The sequence below is a fragment of the Aspergillus stella-maris genome (assembly GCF_047715825.1).
Source record: "Aspergillus stella-maris strain CBS 113639 unplaced genomic scaffold BDV14scaffold_86, whole genome shotgun sequence".
Taxonomy (NCBI): domain Eukaryota; kingdom Fungi; phylum Ascomycota; class Eurotiomycetes; order Eurotiales; family Aspergillaceae; genus Aspergillus; species Aspergillus stella-maris.
Genome location: NW_027396880.1, coordinates 1 through 19341, shown reverse-complemented (window position 1 = coordinate 19341; position 19341 = coordinate 1). Strand labels below are relative to the sequence as shown.

The window sequence follows — 19341 nt, the reverse complement described above, 5'->3', positions numbered from 1 at the left end:
GTTCTTATAGCTACTCCAACTAGCGCAATCTGGAACTCATGTTATGCATGATTGGCGTAATCATTGTCCAGTTATGTTCGGCTGCCGACTCAGATGCCATTGGGGTAGGGTATGTCGCTGTAGTATTGTTATTTGCAATGCCCCTGCAGATTTGTTTTAAGAGTCTTCTTTTTTTAATTCTGATATGTCTCTCGGTACTTTAACTTCTTTGCGGCAATCGGTATCATTTTAAGAACTCCCGATATCAGCAGAGGCTATATCAAGTGTCGCGTCTACTGGGAGAGCATCCACCAAAGCCATGGTATCGTGATGCAGGTGCATTACGCCTGTACGCCTCTTTGTTTCCGGGGGTTCTCTTTGGTACGTGTCGCACATCTGCGGTGACCAAGTGGCTACTGACAGGACTACCTACTGCATGCAGTGTCAGCAACGACAGGGTACGAAGGGTCCATGCTCAATGGACTGCAAGCCCTGACTACATTCAAGGACTGTAAGTATCAGCCCGATATTTTGGTGAGTTTTAGACCTCAACTGATGGTTAGTCATTCATCCTACCGTTGCCATCGCCGGCCTGATTAACTCATCGTACTGGGTGGGATCCATCGTTGCCTTCCCCATTGCTCCTGCGATTGCCAACAAATGGGGACGACGATGGGCAATTATCTTGGCCTCACTAGTCATGTTTGTCGCTGCTGTAGTGCAAAGAGCTGCCCAGAACGGTATCATCCCCAGCTACTCCTTGGCTGTTTAATGTATCCTGCTGATGATTGACAGTTGGCATGTTCGCTGTCGCCCGCATTCTCTTCGGTCTTTCAGCTTCCACCGTCGGAAACTGTGGCCCTGTACTTGTTGCTGAGCTGGCTCATCTCCGGGATAGGGAGTTCTTGACAGCCCTGTATAATGGTCTGTATTATGTGGGTGCTATCATGGCAGCTTGGGTCACGTACGGCACTTTTCCGCTTGCCTCGACTTATGGATGGCGCATCCCCAGCTACCTCCAGGGCGCAGTGGCACAGATCAACTTCTCATTCATTATATGGTGTCAAGAGTCCCTTCGCTTTCTGATTGCTCAAGGCAGGCGAGATGAAGCGCATGCGATTCTCGCCATAGCTCACAGCAACGGCGACCTGCATGATCCTGTCGTCCTGGCTGAGATGGAAGAGATCTCCCTAGCTCTTCAGCGCAAAACAATCAACAAGTCCAGCTGGAGCGAGTTCTTCACCTCGCCGGTCCATTGCAAGCGACTGTTTCTGTTGATCTTCATTGGAACGGCCCTGAACTGGTCTGGCAACGGGCTGATCTCCTATCTCCAGAGTGCTCGACACGGTCGGGGTCACATCAGAAAAGAGCCAGACCCTGATCAATGGCATCTTACAGATTGTATCCTTTGTGACTTGCATTATTGCCTCGTGGGCAACAAGTTAGGTTGTTCGTCGCACGCAGTTCCTGACCGCGACCGCAGTCATGTTCGTCTCGCTGCTTTCTGTCACGGTCGCAAATTCTGTAACTGCGCGAGAGGAAGATAACAAGCCGGACTCTATAACTGTCATATCTTTTATTTTCCTCTCCATGTGTGGATATTAAGTGGGCATTCAAGTCGCTGGCTTATGCTTATCCTGTTGAGTGTGAGTGCCGCGCAGCCCTACCCCTGCTTATACAGAGGACTTACAAGCGCAGTTCTTCCTTACAATATTCGGGTCATTGGTCTATCATTTCTCAATCTATTTCGTGATCTTGCTGGGTTTCTTAATACATGGGCAACATGGGCAACTCCGTTAGCATCCAAGATTTTAAGCACGACACTGACTGTGAGGACCAGGTCAACCCGGCCGGGCATCAGAACATTACATGGCGATACTATATAGTTAAGTCTCCTTTTTCTCTGTCGCCGCATTGATGCTCATATATTTCAGATCTATGTCGTCTGGCTGGCCGTGGAATTTGTGATTGTCTTTTTTACATTCCCAGAGACGCCGGAATACGCTCTCGAGGAGGTCACGGCTGTTCTCGACAACAACCCTTTTCTGAGCTTCAAACGCCAACCAAAGCACCGACAAGCATTGCCTAGGTTGGATGAAGAGAATGTAGCCTCAGGGCAGGTTGGTGTTGTTGAAGGTGGGAATACGGGAGTTTCTTCCATTGCCACATCAGCGTAATATATTGATGGCGTGGCGGTAAGACCCAGCAGATAGTGCGGACGTGTGGAAAACAAACATATAACATTACAAATTATACGGAGCCTACTGAATAGATCATCTACAGACGTTTTCACCATTGTTAGGCATCTATTGTATGTACCTGTAGCCAACCTGCGACCGGACAATCAATCCCGGCGCAACGCTAAGCTATTCTATAATCATATACAAGTTATTGAGTTATATACAGACACTCACTCAATCTGACTTAGGAAGAGTAAGTGCAGGCAACAGGGTGGTCAGACTTGACGACGCGAGCAGCAATGCCAATGCAGCCCTCGTTGCCAGCGGGCTGGTCAACACCAGAGGGAGCCCAGATGCTGTAGGCACCGTCAATGCTGTTGGGGCAGGCAAGGAAGTCGTTGCCGGCGAACTGGAGATGGTTGTTCTTGTCGATGGCCCAGCCGGTTGTCTGGCCATTGCGAGGACCGGAGGCATCGCCGGTGGTGTAACCGATCTTGCCCTGGCCTGGGGAGCTGTTAGCTGATGGTCATATAGACTGATTGTGAAGAGATACATACCCATGCCGGAGCCGTCGACGTAGAACTGCTGAGTGGCGTCCTCGGAGCCGTAGAGGTAGAGGGCCTTGTCCTTGATGTAGAAGGTGGCGAAGCCGTCATCAGTACCTTGGCAGCTGGCGTTCTGGCTGGGGAGACCGGCGAAAAGGCTACCGAGAGCAGCGTTGAAGCCAGAATACTGGACAGCCTCGCCGGAGTGGATGGCGACGAGGCCAAAGGTCTCAGGGCCGGGGGTAGAGGAGGGAGCGCAGGTTCCAGAGGGTTGAGCAGTGGCCGAGGAAGCGGGCTGGGCAACAGCGGTGGCAGCCAGAGTGGCAGCGACGGCGGCGAAAGAGGTGAACTTCATGATGGTGGTAAAGTATAGGATAGGATAGGATAGGATAGTGTAGTGTAGTGTGTTATTCTGTATTGTTGTGGTTGACTGATGAGTTCAACTCCGGGAAGCAAGGGCGTATTTATATTGCTCTTCCGCGGCGTGAAGTAGATGATTCTAAGACATGCAGTTCTACTTATCGCCAGAGACCGAGAGATCTACCCAGACAATACCAGATCCGAGGTTGAATTGGAGGAAATAGAGAGCAGAGCAGACCCTTGACCTCATCTCCCCACAGAGTGTCTCGGACTGGATCCACTGCACAACGAGCAAACCAGATTAATTCAGGTTAAACGGTCATCTCGGCCAATCAGACAGGCCAACCTGTCTAAAAATACCCGGTCGTCCCACAGCTTCTGGAGGATTCCCCTGAGTGATGCCATGGCCCATCATCCCCCTGATCAGCCGATTTCTTCGATTTTGTCCGATCTTCCAACCACCAGGGGCAAAACCACAGAAAAACGCAATAGCGACAAACTAGAAATAAAAAACCTGTAGCCTCAGGGTATTCCATGCCTCGTGGTGTGATTTAAGCCTCACTTTGCGTTTCAAGCGACCGTTGAAACCCTGGTGGCGTATGGGGCAAGGCTGAGCTCGACGTGTCTCAACTTGTCAAACTGAGACCTCGCTTCGCAAAAAGGGAAATAGATCCATGTGGCAATTTACGTGTTGGTCAAAATAACCAGCGACCGTATATCGCTGCCTAAATGTGCTTGAATTAGTACTTTGGTTGAGTGACCGTACGCCTCCCGCCAGTAGTCCTCATTATTCTCCAAGACCTACTTCTAGTCCTCGACAGACGCAGTTAATGCGATTGAAAATATATATTTCGTACTCGTTCCCTCTTCTGCACTGCGAGAGCCTAGCTAAAAGGATCAGTAGGTGCACTGCACTGAAGCTTGATGGACACCCTGCGGGACTTGTGAAAGAACATCCGTACCATGTCTATCACCCCGAACATAATAGTGATGCAGATGAGGAGCATACGAACACTTTGTAGCTCGTGGAGTAGTGGACTTGTTTCTATGGGGGTTTCCCAGGACATAGTTTCCAGCTCTCAGGCAAAATGCCATCCAGACCACTGTTTACTTTCGACCCTTTCCAATCGATGATCAGCTTCTACCTTCCAGCACCACAGTCCAGCAGTATCCATTGCTGTTGCCTCTAGCTTTTGCTGAATGAAAATATGCGTGGAGATTCTGTAAGGAATGCGCCCGTGCCGCAACACTCATGAGCAGGGTATCAAGGGACCAGCGACGAAACACATTGTTTTGATGAGACAAGTCCAGTCAATCACTCACTCCAAGAGAGGACTACTCACCTGTGGTACAAGCGCTGGACTCAGACTGAGTGGTGAGTGCTACCCAGCTCTCAGAATGTGTCTCTTGAACTAACAATATCTAAGGGCATACGGCTCATACTCCAACTGGCCTCCTGCCACCAGTCTTCAATCGCACCAGAACCTGCGCGCCAACCTTGGGAATCTTTTCTTCGCCGGTGAGGCCACAAGCCAAGAGTTCTTCGGATACTTGCAAGGTGCGTACCTTGAGGGACAGTATACTAGTGAGTGCATCGCGTCGTGTCTCCACGGATCCGACAACTGCACCCTCAGCGACGACCAGGTCAACTACCCTGTCTTGACGGGTGTGACGCCCTACAACCTCTACAACTGGGACAATGGGTGGGTTGCAGACATCTTCGCAAAGGCGTAATCAGCTGAGATAGGACATTTACGAGTCAGGGGTTTATCAAGATGTTTAGATACTTGAACAGTTATCGCTAGAATTATCGAGTAATGCGTCTAGATACAGGAATTGAAGTCACGCTGTCTATCCCATGGGTACCTGCCTAGCGCCTTTCGTAAAGAAGTAAACTCGTGAATTCGTCAGCCGGCCGTGATTTCATCTCCTAATACAATTTCCATCGCCGCGCCGAACGGTGCAAGGAGGGGATCGTTCAAGGGTTGATAACAACCTTCTCGCCAGAAACACCAGCACGGTTCTTGTCGAGCGCCTCGTCAATCTTATCCAATCCACCGTCAACGACAACAGGCTTGTTGGCGAAGAACTTGCCCAGCGCTAACCATCCCTCATCGCCGCCGAGGTTCTTCATCAGGGGCTCACTCAGATAGCGCAAATCAGGACTACTTCCCAGCCCCATGACCTGGCGGACATCGACCTTGGGCTTCTTTGACTCGCCGAGGGATTTGGCTTCGGAATCGACAGCTTGAACGGTCACGACGGAGCTCTCGACTTCTGCTTCCTGGAGGATCTGCACGCCAAGGGTCTGGGTATCGCGGTATGAAATGCTGTCAAAGACAAAGTCTAGCTCCACGCCCTCCAGAGCGGAGACAAAGTCCTTTGGGCTGGCCTTTGAGCGGTCGAGCACAACATGGGCACCCAGGCGCTTCAGGTTTTCCTCGTGCGCCATGCTCGAGTTTGTGATGATGCGCTCGTACCCGGATAGGCGCGCCATCTGGATGGCATACTGGCCAACAGAAGAGCTACCGCCAATTATGACAATCGCCTTGCCCTTGCCGGCCTCGTCACCGTCTTGATCCCAGGGTGCAGATAGCCCACGGCCGGACTTGTCGTAAAAGGCAGTGACGACAGCGACCGTCGCGAGACTGATACCGGCGGCCTCCTCGTCGTTGACAGATCCGGGGGCCTTTCCGACGAGGGCAGCAGGCATCTTGCAGTACTCCTGGAAGGTACTGGCATCGTAGTTGCCGATGATGCCTTGGAAGAACACGCGTTGGCCGAGGGGGAGGTGGGTGACGTTGTTGCCGACGGCGACGATCTGACCGGATGCATCGCTGCCCAGAATTGCAGGATATTCTTTAAGGAAATAACCCGAGTCCCGAACCTTCCAATCGACAGGGTTAATGGCGGTAGCGGTGATCTTAATGGCGACTTCGTCAGGTTGAAGCTCACCAAGAGAGCGCTCGGAGATGGAGTGCTTGGCGCCCTTCTCGTTGAGCTGGGCGGCTTTGAACGTGTCGGGAAGAGACATGGTGAGTAGGGCAGGAATGAGTCAGTAGGGACAGTCAATGGGAATCTGGAGGAAAAGGAGAAGGAGAAAGTGGGTTGGTGACTTCAGTTGGTGGAGGATTGACTGTGACTCTGGGGGATCCTCTCTATGCGCTGACTCAGCCACCGTTTTTATGCAATGATGATGTCATATCGGGACACTCGGAACAGCTCCGATGTAAATATATATTCCTGCAAATATATATATCTGCACATACATCCATTTAGCCGACAGTCACTCGCAAGTAGATCTCCCGCAATTCTCCGTGCCGAGTCTTTCTGTTGGAGCATGGCACAACGATCCTGGCCAGGGGAAATGCCATTGGCGGAATAATAACAATAAATAGACAAGATGTGCTCTTCAGACGTCTATAAGAGGTCGCAGACCCCGCGTTGATCCTCTGTGGAAACACACGCAGGCTTCTTCACGATGGTGGTTCCCCAGCACCGATTCTGGAAGCTCGCCGTATCCACTCTAGCGATAGTTGCAGTCTCTGATGCAAAAGCACTATTTGCTCGAAATGCCACTGGAACTCACCATGCCATTCGAGAACGAGTCAGTTTGAATGCCGACTGGCGCTTCTGGCGATCCGAGACTATACCGGACAACATCGTCTACGATATTCGCCCCGATACAGACAACGACAGCTTGACAGTCCTTAAACCTTGGATTCTGCCATCTGGAAATGACTTTATTGACGACCCTGCTGCTCATAATGAGCGGCCACACCACGAGCCTGACGTGGATCTCCCTTATATAGAACAAGGATTCGACGATAGTGGCTGGGAAAGTGTGCGCCTACCTCACGACTGGGCTATTACAGAACCATTCTACACCGAGGAAGATCCCCCTATACCATCCGACATGGGGCGATTGCCGGTCCAGGGAGTCGGATGGTACCGTCGAAGTTTAAACATCTCTTCTTCCAACCTACAAAAATCCATCTTCTTGGAGGTCGACGGCGCCATGTCTTACCCCATGGTTTGGGTGAATGGTCACTTGGTCGGTGGCTGGCCGTATGGCTATAATTCGTTCCAATTGGATATCACCCCTTACTTGAGAGTAGGCTCAGAGAACCAGCTTGTCATCCGCGTTGAGAATCCTGCTGGAAGATCCTCTCGCTGGTACCCTGGGGCTGGGATCTATCGCAACGTCTGGCTTACCAGTGTCGATCCAACGCATGTTGCGCACTCTGGTACTTATATTACAGCACGGAATATCTCCTCACAACAAGCCATCCTTGATCTCGAGGTGACAGTTGAAAATGATGGAAATAAGACGCAAGAAATCCATCTGGTTACAGAGGTCTTTGATTTCGACCCAGTCCAGGGTCAGCGAGGCAAAGCAGCTGCACGATTTCCCGATAGGTCAATTAGTGTGGACAGAAGCAGCAGGAAAGTGACATCAGCTTCGACAGGGATCAAGAATCCCCGGTTATGGCAGCCTCTACCATCAGGAGAACCCAATATATATGTGGCTGTGACCTCCCTGTGGGACGGAGGCGTCCTGCTTGACAGCTATGAAACACGATTCGGTATTCGCTCGCTTCACTTCGACTCTGAGGACGGGTTGTCCGTGAATGGCATGCCACTCCGAATACAGGGAGTTAACCAGCATCACGATCTTGGGGCGCTGGGTGCAGCATTCAATAGACGAGCGGCAGAACGGCAGTTGGAAATGCTACTAGAACTGGGCGTGAATGCAATTCGAACGGCGCATAATCCCCCTGCCCCCGAACTACTTGAACTGACAGATGAGATGGGGTTCCTGGTCATTGATGAGATTTTCGACACCTGGACCCTGAACAAGACAACATCAGATTTCCATCTGATCTTCCCCGACTGGAAAGAACCGGATCTACGCTCGTTCCTGCGGCGCGATCGCAATCACCCATCGGTCATTGTATGGAGTTATGGAAACGAGGTAGGAGAACAGGAGTCCATGCCTGAAAAGGCTACAGAGATATCCTCCTATCTTCACAACATTGTAGCCGAAGAAGACCCGACACGCCCATCTACAGCCTCAATTCACCGCGCTGCCGCCAATTCCTCCTTTGCAGAAGTATTGGATCTCATTAATCTCAACTACCTCGGCGAAGGGGTGCGGTATGGGCCGGCGTATGAGCATCTCGAAGGAACTCGACGAGACCCTCAATACGAACCCTTCCATGAAGCCCTGCCCGAGAAACTAATCCTGGGGAGTGAGGTGGCCTGGTCGCTGAGTAGCCGGGGAACATTCTTATTCCCGGTCACGAATTACACGAGTGCGCCGGTCAATGATACCTTTGGTGGGAATTCAACTTCGTTGGAAATCTCAGCGTATGAGCTATACTCGTCCAATCCTGGGTCATCCCCCGACAGAGTCTTTGCAACGCAGGACGAACATCCATTCGTGGCAGGCGGTTTTGTCTGGGCGGGTTGGGACTATCTCGGTGAGCCATACCCTTACGAAGCGCGGAGTGCGTACTCTGGGATTATCGATCTTGCTGGCTTCAAGAAAGAGCGTTTCTACCTCTACCAGTCCAGATGGCGTCCTGACTTCCCCATGGCACATATTGTCCCCCACTGGACGTGGCCGGAGAGACTGGGCCAGGTTACGCCTGTGCACGTTTTTACTTCTGGCGACGAAGCAGAACTCTTTGTGAATGGTATTTCTCAAGGCCGAAAGAAGAAAGAGCTCTTGGCATATCGCTTCAGGTGGGATGAAGTGGTTTATGAACCGGGCGAGCTGCATGTCGTGACATACAAGGGTGGAAAGGAATGGGCGACAGACACTGTCCAAACGGTCGGCGCGCCCACGAGCCTCCGCCTGGTTGCTGATCGAAGTCAGATCAAGGCAGACGGGGACGATCTTGCCTTTGTAGCGCTTGAAGTGGTGGATGCTCAGGGTAATGTCGTACCAGAGGCAGATCATCGCATCACATTTTCCGTCTCTGGTGCTGGCACACTTGCCGCTACAGACAATGGCTTCCAAGCCGACTTTACTGCCTTTTCCTCAAAAGAGCGTACGGCGTTTAATGGACTTGCTTTATGCGTTGTGCGATCCATAGCCGGCGTTCCGGGGTCTATTATTGTGAAGGCGAAGAGTAGCGACCTGGAATCTGTAGAGGTCACTATCACAAGTCGGTAATGGGGTACTGTGATTTCTCAGGCATACTGAATAGTTATTAAGGACAAGAACACAAGGTCGTTTTGTGCGGGTCTGCCTTTTACTCCATGTATCAGGATGTGCTATGACATGGTTCGTTTCATTTGTGAAACAATGTAAAGGAAACTATTCAGGATGACTGTTCAGTGGGTAAAGGATCTCCTTATCAGAGAGAAAGATCCTCCCTGTCAGCGCTGGATCAGCATGCAGGAAATTAAATGATGGGCGGTTGCTCTACCGAAAGATCTACGTGCTGTGTCCTTAACCCTAATGACCCGACGCCATGTGTTTGGCAGCTCGAGCTAACCATGGGTTTAGTAGTTTTACATATTTTTCCTACAAGCAGGACAAAACAAGGGGGCCGAAAGCGACTGGCAGATGGAAAAGGATTGGGTCGAGCATTCCAAATATCATGCACCCCCTTCCTTATCCATAGCATGCTCCTTCGATCAAGCGCTAAGGCCCGGGCGCGAGATTCCCTGGCCATGAGGAAAAGACACGGTTAATTTGCCCGAGGGCAGTGGGCCCTGGATCACGGACTTTGTGGCCAAATCTGAGGTGAGATCCAAATTATTCGACCAGATGGAGTGGAGTTGCTGCAATACCATTGGCACAGTGCACTACAAAGTTTGCGCGAGTCATGCACCACGTTCCAGAGCCTTGAATCTCATTGTTTGCTTGATGCCCCTGGCACGGTCTCGCCGATGGCGTTTCCAATGGGATTGTGTCGCTCTGATTCATGAAACTTGGGTCCAAAATCCACTTGCCACGAGCGCTGGCGTTGCTGAAGCCAAGTGTCTGGGATTTGGAATAAGTCTCTGTCTGTCTCCAAACTCTGCTTCTTCTTCTTCTTTTCTTTCTTCTTCTCTTCTCCAACTCTTCACCTTTTGCGCAACAGCAATCGCAACATGCCCCCCGCGGCAGAGGAAGCCATTCGCGGCGTGTCGGCGTTGGCCACACAACTCGGCAATAAGATCTCAGTGCACATGCTGGATTTCCTCAGCACGACCAGCGATCTCCCCAGTGGATTCCGCGAATTGTCCTCCACCTTCCTCGACACCTGTCGCACCCTGTGGGCGATCGAAGCCGGGGTCACCGAGTTATCCAACGCAAACCGCGCCCTCCCAGAGGTGGTCATCAACGAGATCGAAAAGAAGTTCGTGACTGCATACGCCGACTTCCAACACCTCGACAAATGTGTTTTGAAATTAGTTCAGTATGAACACCGCGGTACTTGGGGAAAGCTGCAGCGTGGATTCCATCGCCCCGGCCAAGAACTTGGTCGCATCCACGAGTCGCTCAGGAAAACCAACGAGGCCCTGCAGATTAGCGGAATGGCATTTCAGTGGTCGCTGGGCGAGACAAGGCCAGAGGAGTCTGTGGGAATTGGGTATGCGAGTTTGGCTGCTGCGCTGGATCGCATTGCAAAGGGCCGCTCGGCCATGGCTGTGAACAAGATGGACCCTGGCGCCCTTGATCGCTCGTCTCAATCCCAATCGCAATCTCAGATCCAGTCGACCAGCTCTGTACACTCGTCGCCATCAGTTCCACCGAAGGATTCACCGCAGAGGAATACACCTGTTGTTGACCCCCGTGAAAGCCTCTCGCAGGACGACCCGGTAAGTCTTGCAGATGACATGTCTTCCATTCTATCGCTCAATGGATTCCTCTCCGTAAGGCCCGGTCGCGAAAGTGTACCTGAGAGAATGGTCTCCCCTGATCCACCGACAAGACTGGGCTTCAAAACGACGTCGGTTGGTGATATGTACGCGCGGCATACCGGACCGAATCCCATTGCAAAACCGAGGATGGAGAGTATGCACAACAGACTCTCGTATGCCATCAGAGGCCGGAATCACGTCCTACTAGAGCAATTGCTAGGCGACGGCGTCTCACCGGATACCGCGGACGACTTTCATCCGCTCATCGAAGCCGTCAACCAACGCGACATGGAGAGCATGCGGATACTGCTGCAATATCGAGCAAACCCCAATGTCCCTGATGCTAGTGGAAAGACGCCTCTGCTGGTGGCCGTAGAGCAATCCTTCGAAGACGAAGCCCTTATGCTGCTCAGATTCGGCGCAGACGCCAACTACCATTCGACCAAGTACGACTCTGCCCTGCTTATCGCCATCACAAACAAAAACACAGCCCTAACCCAGTCCCTTCTGGCCAACGGCGGCAATCCAAACCAGGAGACACGCAGTGAAACGACTCTTCTCATCGAGGCCATCCGATCACGTACCCCCCTTCATCTAATCACTCTCATCCTCTCCTCTGGCTGCGACACCAACCGTAAAGACAACACCGGCGCGACAGCCCTTTGCTCTGCAGTTCAAAGCAACCAGCCCGAAACAGTCTCTACCCTTCTCGACCATGGTGCAAACCCCAATCTGCCTGGTCCAGAACACGCCCTTTGGTCCGCCGTCTACAGACCAGAGTGCCTTCATATCCTGCTCGCGCGCGGAGCAGACATCCACAAGACACCAGGTCTCATGGAGCGGGCCACCAGTGTGAACAGAATCGACGCCATTCGAGTGCTGTTACAAGCCGGTCTGTCTCCCAATGTCAAGAAAGACGGCATATATACTCCTCTCTGCAGTTCCATCCGCGACGACCGGCCCGAGATCTTTTCTTTGCTGCTCAGTCATGGCGCCGAACCCAACCTCCCAGCCTCAGAATACCCTTCTTGGAAATGCATCACGCATAACCGTCTCCATTTCCTCCCTGATTTACTCGCCGCTGGTGCGGATCTGAAGAATCCACCAGGAATAGCTGAATGTGCGGTAAAGGAAAACAACGTGGCTGCACTCGAATGGCTTGTCCAACAGAAAGACCGAATCAACATCAACGACCGCAACGCATCCGGCGCCACTGCTCTGACAACTGCCATCCATGAAAATAGGCCTGATCTCGTGCAGTATCTTGTGGCCCACGGCGCCGACCCAAACCTTCGCGGGCAAGACTGGCCGATCTACATGGCGACAAAGAACCCCTCTATCCTGTCCCTTCTTTTACCGTCGGTGACGGATCTCTCGGCACATAGAGGCGTCGTCGAGCGAGCAGTACAGGCCAATCAACTCGAAAGCATCAAGTTACTTCTTGCCGCGGGCGCATCGAGCGAGTGGAAGAATGGCGGCGTGTTTTCGCCATTGACCACTGCTCTACGAGAACGCCATGTCGATATCGTACACTTCCTTTTGAACGAAGGAAACGCAGATCCAAATGCTCCGGGAGAACATCTGCCGCTTGTCAAGGCGATCCGACGATGCGAAGGGGGGGACTTTGCCATGATTGAGTTGCTGCTTGAGAAGGGCGCGGATCCCAATGTCTGTTACAGAGGGTGGAATGCCATTATGCAGGCCATTGAGAACCGGGACTTGAGGTTGTTGAAAACTCTGGTTGAAAAGGGTGGGCCGGTGGACTTTGGAGTGAAGGACGACAATGGTAGGCGAGTGTTGGAAATGGCGCAGGGAGAAGGATGGGAGGAGGGAGTTCAGCTTCTGTTGGAGGGCGAGAGGAAATGATCTTTTCCTGATTCTGAGATATCCCCTTTTTCTTTGGAGTTTCCTATTTGTTTCGGTGTTCTCTTTGTTACCACATATCCCAACCAGTAGAGAAAACCTGACTTCGACTAAGAACAACGCCGCCTCCTGGGAAGCTAATAATCAAACGATAAGTGTATCCTATGCTAAGGATTCCCCCAGTGTAATTAGAATTCTGATTAGTTGCATGGTTCGTGGAATATTATGGGTTAAAGTTGGGGGTTTGGGGCCTTTATCGTGGTGTCTTAATTTCAGCCTTAAAACTAAACCCAATTTGATTTTTGGCCTTAAAACTAAACCCTTTTAGTCATGACAGCCACGCTAACCATTTCTAGGAGAGATATTCACCTGAAAGTGATTGATCTCAAGACAACACTGACTGACCAACTGGTTCCCCCTATTTTATCTTCCTTGCCATTGCCTTGTAGGATCTCCTTTATTACTTAGAGATTAACCAAGCTCTAATTTCATACTGCATTATGGAACAACCACACCCTTGTCCTAATAAAGTAAAAAGAGGCCGCCCTCAAAAATACAATTCAACTAAAGAAAGAAAAGCATCCAGGGCTGCCCAACAGTGAAACCAGCGCCAGTCTACGCGCGCTGCCCAACGGGCCCAGGAATTCGATCAATACTATTCCCTAGATGTGCCTCTATCTACCAAGATCCATGAGGCGCCACCAACATTCTTCCCTCCTGGAGAGCACTCCATCGCCACTGAAGTTGAGCAACTCCTACCACCCCTGAGCCCTGGCCTTGGGCCATGGGAAGAACCCACGTTGGAAGATCCGCCTATAAACACCAAGCCTGCTCCACCCATCTTGCCTGAAGGTGCACAAAACCGACCAACCCCAACCAATAATATACTTGATACACCTGGAAACTCTCACCAAGCAACCGAGCCTACTTTGGATTCTGTGCCGGATCTGTCGAGGTCTCCTATCACTACCCCAGCTGATCAGATTAATGGCCTTGTGCAGGCTCTGACTAATCAACTCCAGGAACACCATGGATATTGTCTTGAGTGCCACGCGCAGCAAGAGCGAGAACATGAAACCCAGCATGCTGAGCATCCTGGCCTGGGAGTGTACCTGGGTCGGGTTCAGGCTGACGGGGGGTATCTAGATGTTCTGAGCGCGATGACTATGGCTAGGGGTGAGGATAATCTGGCAGGGAAAACCAGTGCCGCGCGTAAGCGGGAGATTTATACTGGAATTCGCTCGGCTGCAGCAAACTCCCACCCGGTTCATGTCTGCCTGAATGCCGACCACCAGACAGGAAGCCAGACCAGGGTGACGTTTGACATTAATAGTATCGTGGGGTTTGCACATAGCCTAGCAGTGGCTAAACTAGGAGTGCGGTGGAACCCGACCCAGAGGCCTGTCCCTGATCTCCATTCCAGCCTGCACCTTGATCCCCTGCCTGTACACCAAGTTAGTCGCGATGGCCGCACTTACCGGACTTGGCGGCCAGTACATCAGATCCCCCATTATACCTTTGGCCGGGTGGTGGGGTTTGAGGATATTTCACTATACTTCTTGTTCCTCTGACTATACCGGGAGGAGCAGCAATCCCCCCGTCTCCAAGAGCAGGACTTCCGGATCTGGATGGACCAGGTCCTTCTCCCTGCCATTTACCAACACTATGACGGCTCTCTCGTCCAGCATTACCCGTCCAGCTTTGACCACAGTCGATTCAATGCCACGGCCCGGGGTGTTGAGATGCGTTCCCAGCGGGTAGATCCTGTTGCCCGGGAACAGCTTCTCTTCTACTTCCTCCCACCTGATGCCCTCCCGCTGGTGTGGACAAGTATTCAGGAGACTATCCAGCAGGCCGGACTTCAGCAGTTCTTGGATCTGACTATTCTGATCCAGGGGAAAAATCTCAAGACCCTAAGTAAGGCTGATACCTGGGAGGGCATGATGCAGCAGTTTGGTCAGCACTGGGATAATATAATAGATCCAGCCAACCTGTCAGACCATTTCTACGTGGATATTGGAAAGAAGACCTGTCCAACCGGCACATCACAGGTTGATGGGCCTGGTCTGCTTGCATCACGGCTTGGTGCAGACCAGGTATCCCCTGTTCATTTGCCAGGGCAACAGACCCTCCTCTGGAGGCGATGCTGCTTGGACTCCTATGCCGCGTGGATCCAGCAGCAGCATCCACCCCAGTCCGCGCCCCCCAAGCAACAGTTCTACCCGATCAGTTTGCTGCATGACACCGGTAGTCTGACATTGGAGACTTGTCAATCTTCTCCACAGCGGCAGGTGGGCTTCCTTTATACCTAGCTGTACTCTAGCGTCAAGGAGGTCTTTGCAGCCGGGGATGTGTACCCGTTTCCCAACCCCTCCCTGGAGACATTGGCGCTGGATCCCCAACTGCACAAAACCTGGCAGCATGTTGGCGGCGGTCTGAGCCATAACCCTGTTGCGTTAGTGCGGGCATATCTAAACATGAAGCAGCGGTGCCATGCTGCCCTGCAGGGTTCCTATATGAAGGTCATTGGCCTTCGCGAAGAACACCGGGTGTCACTCCCCCTCTACCATTAGTTAAATGATCTTGATGAATCATCATTTTATACGTCTGAAAAAGGGAGATCTTGGCAAAATTATGCAATTTAGGGTCTCAGGTGCGAACCTGAGTCGAACCTGATAGAACCGCGATCCGACTCAGGTTACAAAAGTCGGAACCTGAGAACCTCAGGTTCAGGTTCGAGGTTCCAACCTTTGGAACCTGAATCGGACCATTACGAGGCCTATTCATTGCAACGAACCATGAAGGGCATTCACTTAAGGACCGTTCATTTATGAAAGGGATAGTGAACCGCAAAGGCCTAGGTCTTGGATAAGACTAGATAACCATATTCCTTGGGCAAACAGAATATATAAAAGCGAGTAGGAGCCCGTCCCTTGTTTCTGTTTCCTTTCTCTCTCACGTTTGGTTTTTGATTAGCTAATCTACCCGTTGATAGTCAAATACCAGCAGCTCGAGGCACCGCAACACCCATGGAAGTTAAGTTTATGCAAGTATCTCGGTCAGTCAAACTCTTATTATACATATAGCTGCTAACATCCATTTAAACAGTCCAGTGGACGCTTCCTACATAATGGTTAAGGAACCCAAGATTGATCGCGAGATCATGATGAACCTCCTAGGTCGCCCAGGCAATCCATTCCTAGAAGAATGCCAACATCCATGGGGTAATGTGGCCTTGTCACCGAGACAAACCATGCCGTTGATGAGATTGTGGGATGCGAAATCCGGCAGTATACCTCTTGTGGACAACCGCATGCTCGCTAGGTTGCCGCGTCAACGCCTTCAGACCCGAACCGATCGTACAAAGTATCTGAAAATACATTCAGACTATGAAATATGGGAGCCTACACCCTTCCTCTCCTTCACCAACTCAGCAGAGAGAATAGAGATGATAGCAGAGAGGAGACCTGCGGAACGGAATCGAGGTCCTCATCAACTTACCCTTATCAACCCAAATGTTCGCCACTACCTAGGGCTTCCCATCCTTCATATGGAAAGTGAACTTCTCTACTACAATGTACCAGATCCATATAAAATGGATTATACATTTTACAAAGATGAGTATCTTTGTATACACGAAGTTACACCACAAGAGGTTGTGGGACACTATGACTGGGATGCTCTTTCACAGAAAGAGAATTGGTATGAGGAGGTTATAATACCTGCATTTATTGAGCACGACAAGGAATGCAACGCCACCAAGGCAAAGCTAGGCTTGAGGGACATGACACCTCTAATGGATGCTCTTTTATAAGCTGCAGAGGTGGCTTCTTATTGGTGGATACCAGCTGGGTGACTAATCGATATAAAAATGAATGAATATTGAAGGTTGTCGGGAACTCGGAGGTGGACGATCGCCATGAGAAGCCTTCTGATTCTCTATCTAGAAGGGCGATCGGTGGAAAGTCAGTGGTGCGGAGAGCACGTGACCGCCAGCTGATGCCTGAGGCTATCTCAACAAAGGTCTTCAAAATATCACCTACAACCACCAAAAAAATTTCCTGTAAACGCTAGTAGAGTATTATACCGCCTTGCTGTCCGCCTTGCTTAGATATTCAAGAGTCGTATCTGTAGTAGGTATGACGGCGAGCCAATCAGAAGACTTGAATTGATCTATCTGGTACTCTAAGTACGGAATTCAAAGTGTAACGAATCGTACAGGCCCAGGGGAAGGAGGGGGCAGAATGACGTCTGTATCGACTACACGCACGTAGCCTACTAAGGAGCGGATGCCTTTATAACGATAGGGCTCAATTCTATTTCTTCGATAGAATCTTCTTGACGATATTCTCCTGTCTCTATTGAGGGGTCGAATCCTCAGGGGGTTGGAGTAGCTAGCGGCCACGCCGCTAGTGATCACATGATCTCATAGATTTGTCGGAGCATACTGCCGTCCGGCACCGCCTGCCCCTAGGGGTCGACCTCGCTTAGTCATCCATTAGCACCCTAGATAACGTAATTCACGGGTCGGTCGCAAATCACGGGTCGGTCGCAAACCCCTCCAAAAAGTAGACGCGTTTTCACCACCTCTCTCTTTCATCAACCACCATGCCACCAAAACGTAAGAAAACTCGTCAAGAATTAATTGAGCAAGAGGGCAGGATACAACTTGCAATTCAAGCCTTGAAAAATGAAGAAAATTGCACTATTCATGGTTTGGCAGTTGAGTATAATGTCCCTGACCAAACCCTCCGCGATTGCCTTGAGGGCCGATAATTTCACCTTGAATACCACAACCACAACCTTAAACTCTCTGAAATTCAAGAGGAGACTTTGGTAAAGTGGATTCTATCACGAGATTGCCGCGGAGTCCCTCCACAACCTGCCCATGTACGAGAAATGGCCGATATAATCCTCCAGACCGATGACCCCAAGGGCTTCACCCCAGTCGGCGAGAACTGGGTCACCCAGTTTATTACACGCCGTCCTGAAGTTAGCAGTCGCTTTGCCAGAAAATACCATTATTAGAGGGCTAAATGCGAGGATCCAAGGCTTTTACAAGAGTGGTTTTGTACCCTACAAGAGATGCGGGTGGAGTTTGGTATACTTGATAAGGATATCTTTAATTTTAATAAAACAGGCTTTGCAATGGGGATTATTGCAACTACAAGAGTCGTGACAAGAGCTGACATGCCTGGAAAGCCTCATCTTATACAGCCAGGCAAGCGCGAGTGGGTGACAACAATCGAATGCATCAACGCGACGGGGTGGAGTATTCCCTCCACCATAATTTTCAAAGGAAAAGTCCATATAGAAGGATGGTTCAGCGAATACAACCTCCCAAGCAACTGGTGTATTGAATTAAGTCCAAATGGCTGGACTAGTGATGCAATTGGCCTGTGGTGGCTCCAAGAGGTCTTCATACCTGCTACAAATCCTCGAAAAGTCGGCCGATATACCCTGCTTGTTCTCGACGGCCATGGTAGCCACCTTACACCTGAATTCGACAAGGTCTGCAAGGATCATGAAGTTATTCCCATTTGCATGCCTCCACACTCATCACACCTCTTGCAACCTCTTGATGTTGGCTGTTTTGGGCCATTAAAGCAGGCATATGGTAACCTTATTGCTGACCGGATGAGGAAGTTATTCAGGTTTATTGACAAACTTGACTTCTTACAGGCGTATCCTACTGCTTACCAGGATGTTTTCAAGCCTTAAAACATTCAAAGCGGCTTTGGAGCAGCTGGAATAGTACCATTTAACCCTGAAAGGGTCCTCTGCAAGCTTAATATTACTCTACGTACGCCAACACCCCCCCCAAGCCGTGGGGGTCAGTCTACAAGCTCCTCGGTGATCGGAACGCCATATACCGTCAAGCAAGTACAACGGCAAGCAGCGTCACTTCGAAAACTATTAAGGAAAGGCTCGCAAAGTCCATCATCGCCTTCAAAACATGCCCTGCAGCAAATTATAAAGGGCTGTGAGATTGCTCTATACAACTTTGCTTAACTTGCCCTTGAAAACCATGAACTCCGCATTGCAAACCTGCAGGAGAGGGAAAAAAAGACACGTTCTAAGTGACAAATGGCTCCTGCAAGCGGCCTTACTGTACAGGAAGGTAGAGACCTTGTAACTATAAGAAATACTCTATTAGAGGTGGAAGAGGCTTCCTCTACAATGCGTGCACCTTTAACTTCAGGCGCGCCAAGACGCGCTCCACCAACATGTTCTTGGTGTCATATTCAGGGTCATACAAGAGTATCATGTGCAGAACGTCGTCAACAACTAGAAAATTGAAAATATTAACTTTTGGGTGGTTGCGAATGACTTCAAGTTGTAGAGCATAGGCAAAAAGCGGGGCGGTTTGCGACCGACCCGTGAATTACGTTAGCTGGCCGTACCGGCCACCCAATAGGAGATCTATCCATCGCTTCCCACAGGTTATGACCCCTCTATGCTTAGGGAATTCGACTTCTTGTTGGATATAGATATACAGAATCGATTCCCGAAGCCCTGAGCAACTTGCTATACCAATTTTCAGCACCCCAAAC

General features: G+C 50.7%; 8 protein-coding genes across 8 annotated transcripts; 5 read left to right on the top strand and 3 right to left on the bottom strand.

Moving 5' to 3' along the window:
- Positions 1 to 450: 450 nt before the first annotated feature.
- BDV14DRAFT_205015 (uncharacterized protein) lies at positions 451 to 2156 on the top strand (the record flags this gene model as incomplete). Its single annotated transcript, XM_073774641.1, has 4 exons — positions 451 to 490; positions 543 to 719; positions 775 to 1229; positions 1914 to 2156. The coding sequence occupies 4 exons, from the start codon at positions 451 to 453 to the stop codon at positions 2154 to 2156; spliced, it is 915 nt and encodes a 304-aa protein (XP_073623050.1).
- A 105-nt stretch (positions 2157 to 2261) lies between these two features.
- aspf34 (cell wall protein PhiA) lies at positions 2262 to 3279 on the bottom strand. The gene is made up of 2 exons (XM_073770357.1): positions 2717 to 3279; positions 2262 to 2663 (listed from the first exon to the last, which is right to left on the bottom strand). The coding sequence occupies exons 1-2, from the start codon at positions 3057 to 3059 to the stop codon at positions 2404 to 2406; spliced, it is 603 nt and encodes a 200-aa protein (XP_073623049.1). The 5' UTR covers positions 3060 to 3279; the 3' UTR covers positions 2262 to 2403.
- A 1-nt stretch (position 3280) lies between these two features.
- BDV14DRAFT_183255 (uncharacterized protein) lies at positions 3281 to 3759 on the bottom strand. The gene has a single exon (XM_073770356.1). It carries the CDS (start codon positions 3598 to 3600, stop codon positions 3415 to 3417), a length of 186 nt encoding a protein of 61 aa, XP_073623048.1. The 5' UTR covers positions 3601 to 3759; the 3' UTR covers positions 3281 to 3414.
- A 513-nt stretch (positions 3760 to 4272) lies between these two features.
- Positions 4273 to 4798, top strand: BDV14DRAFT_205013 (uncharacterized protein; the record flags this gene model as incomplete). The annotated part of the gene is made up of 3 exons (XM_073774640.1): positions 4273 to 4287; positions 4420 to 4439; positions 4492 to 4798. The coding sequence occupies 3 exons, from the start codon at positions 4273 to 4275 to the stop codon at positions 4796 to 4798; spliced, it is 342 nt and encodes a 113-aa protein (XP_073623047.1).
- A 33-nt stretch (positions 4799 to 4831) lies between these two features.
- BDV14DRAFT_183252 (zinc-binding alcohol dehydrogenase family protein) lies at positions 4832 to 6234 on the bottom strand. Its single transcript, XM_073770355.1, has one exon. The coding sequence runs from the start codon at positions 6096 to 6098 to the stop codon at positions 5043 to 5045; it is 1056 nt and encodes a 351-aa protein (XP_073623046.1). The 5' UTR covers positions 6099 to 6234; the 3' UTR covers positions 4832 to 5042.
- A 311-nt stretch (positions 6235 to 6545) lies between these two features.
- BDV14DRAFT_205011 (glycoside hydrolase superfamily) lies at positions 6546 to 9245 on the top strand (the record flags this gene model as incomplete). The annotated part of the gene is made up of 1 exon (XM_073774639.1): positions 6546 to 9245. One exon carries the CDS (start codon positions 6546 to 6548, stop codon positions 9243 to 9245), a length of 2700 nt encoding a protein of 899 aa, XP_073623045.1.
- Positions 9246 to 10109: 864 nt separating this feature from the next.
- On the top strand, positions 10110 to 13205 carry BDV14DRAFT_183251 (ankyrin repeat domain-containing protein). Its single transcript, XM_073770354.1, has one exon. The coding sequence runs from the start codon at positions 10172 to 10174 to the stop codon at positions 12788 to 12790; it is 2619 nt and encodes an 872-aa protein (XP_073623044.1). The 5' UTR covers positions 10110 to 10171; the 3' UTR covers positions 12791 to 13205.
- An 82-nt stretch (positions 13206 to 13287) lies between these two features.
- Positions 13288 to 15638, top strand: BDV14DRAFT_211863 (uncharacterized protein; the record flags this gene model as incomplete). Its single annotated transcript, XM_073776190.1, has 6 exons — positions 13288 to 13317; positions 13396 to 13999; positions 14039 to 14316; positions 14371 to 14851; positions 14906 to 15055; positions 15131 to 15638. The coding sequence occupies 6 exons, from the start codon at positions 13288 to 13290 to the stop codon at positions 15358 to 15360; spliced, it is 1773 nt and encodes a 590-aa protein (XP_073623043.1). The 3' UTR covers positions 15361 to 15638.
- Between the last annotated feature and the right edge of the window lie 3703 nt (positions 15639 to 19341).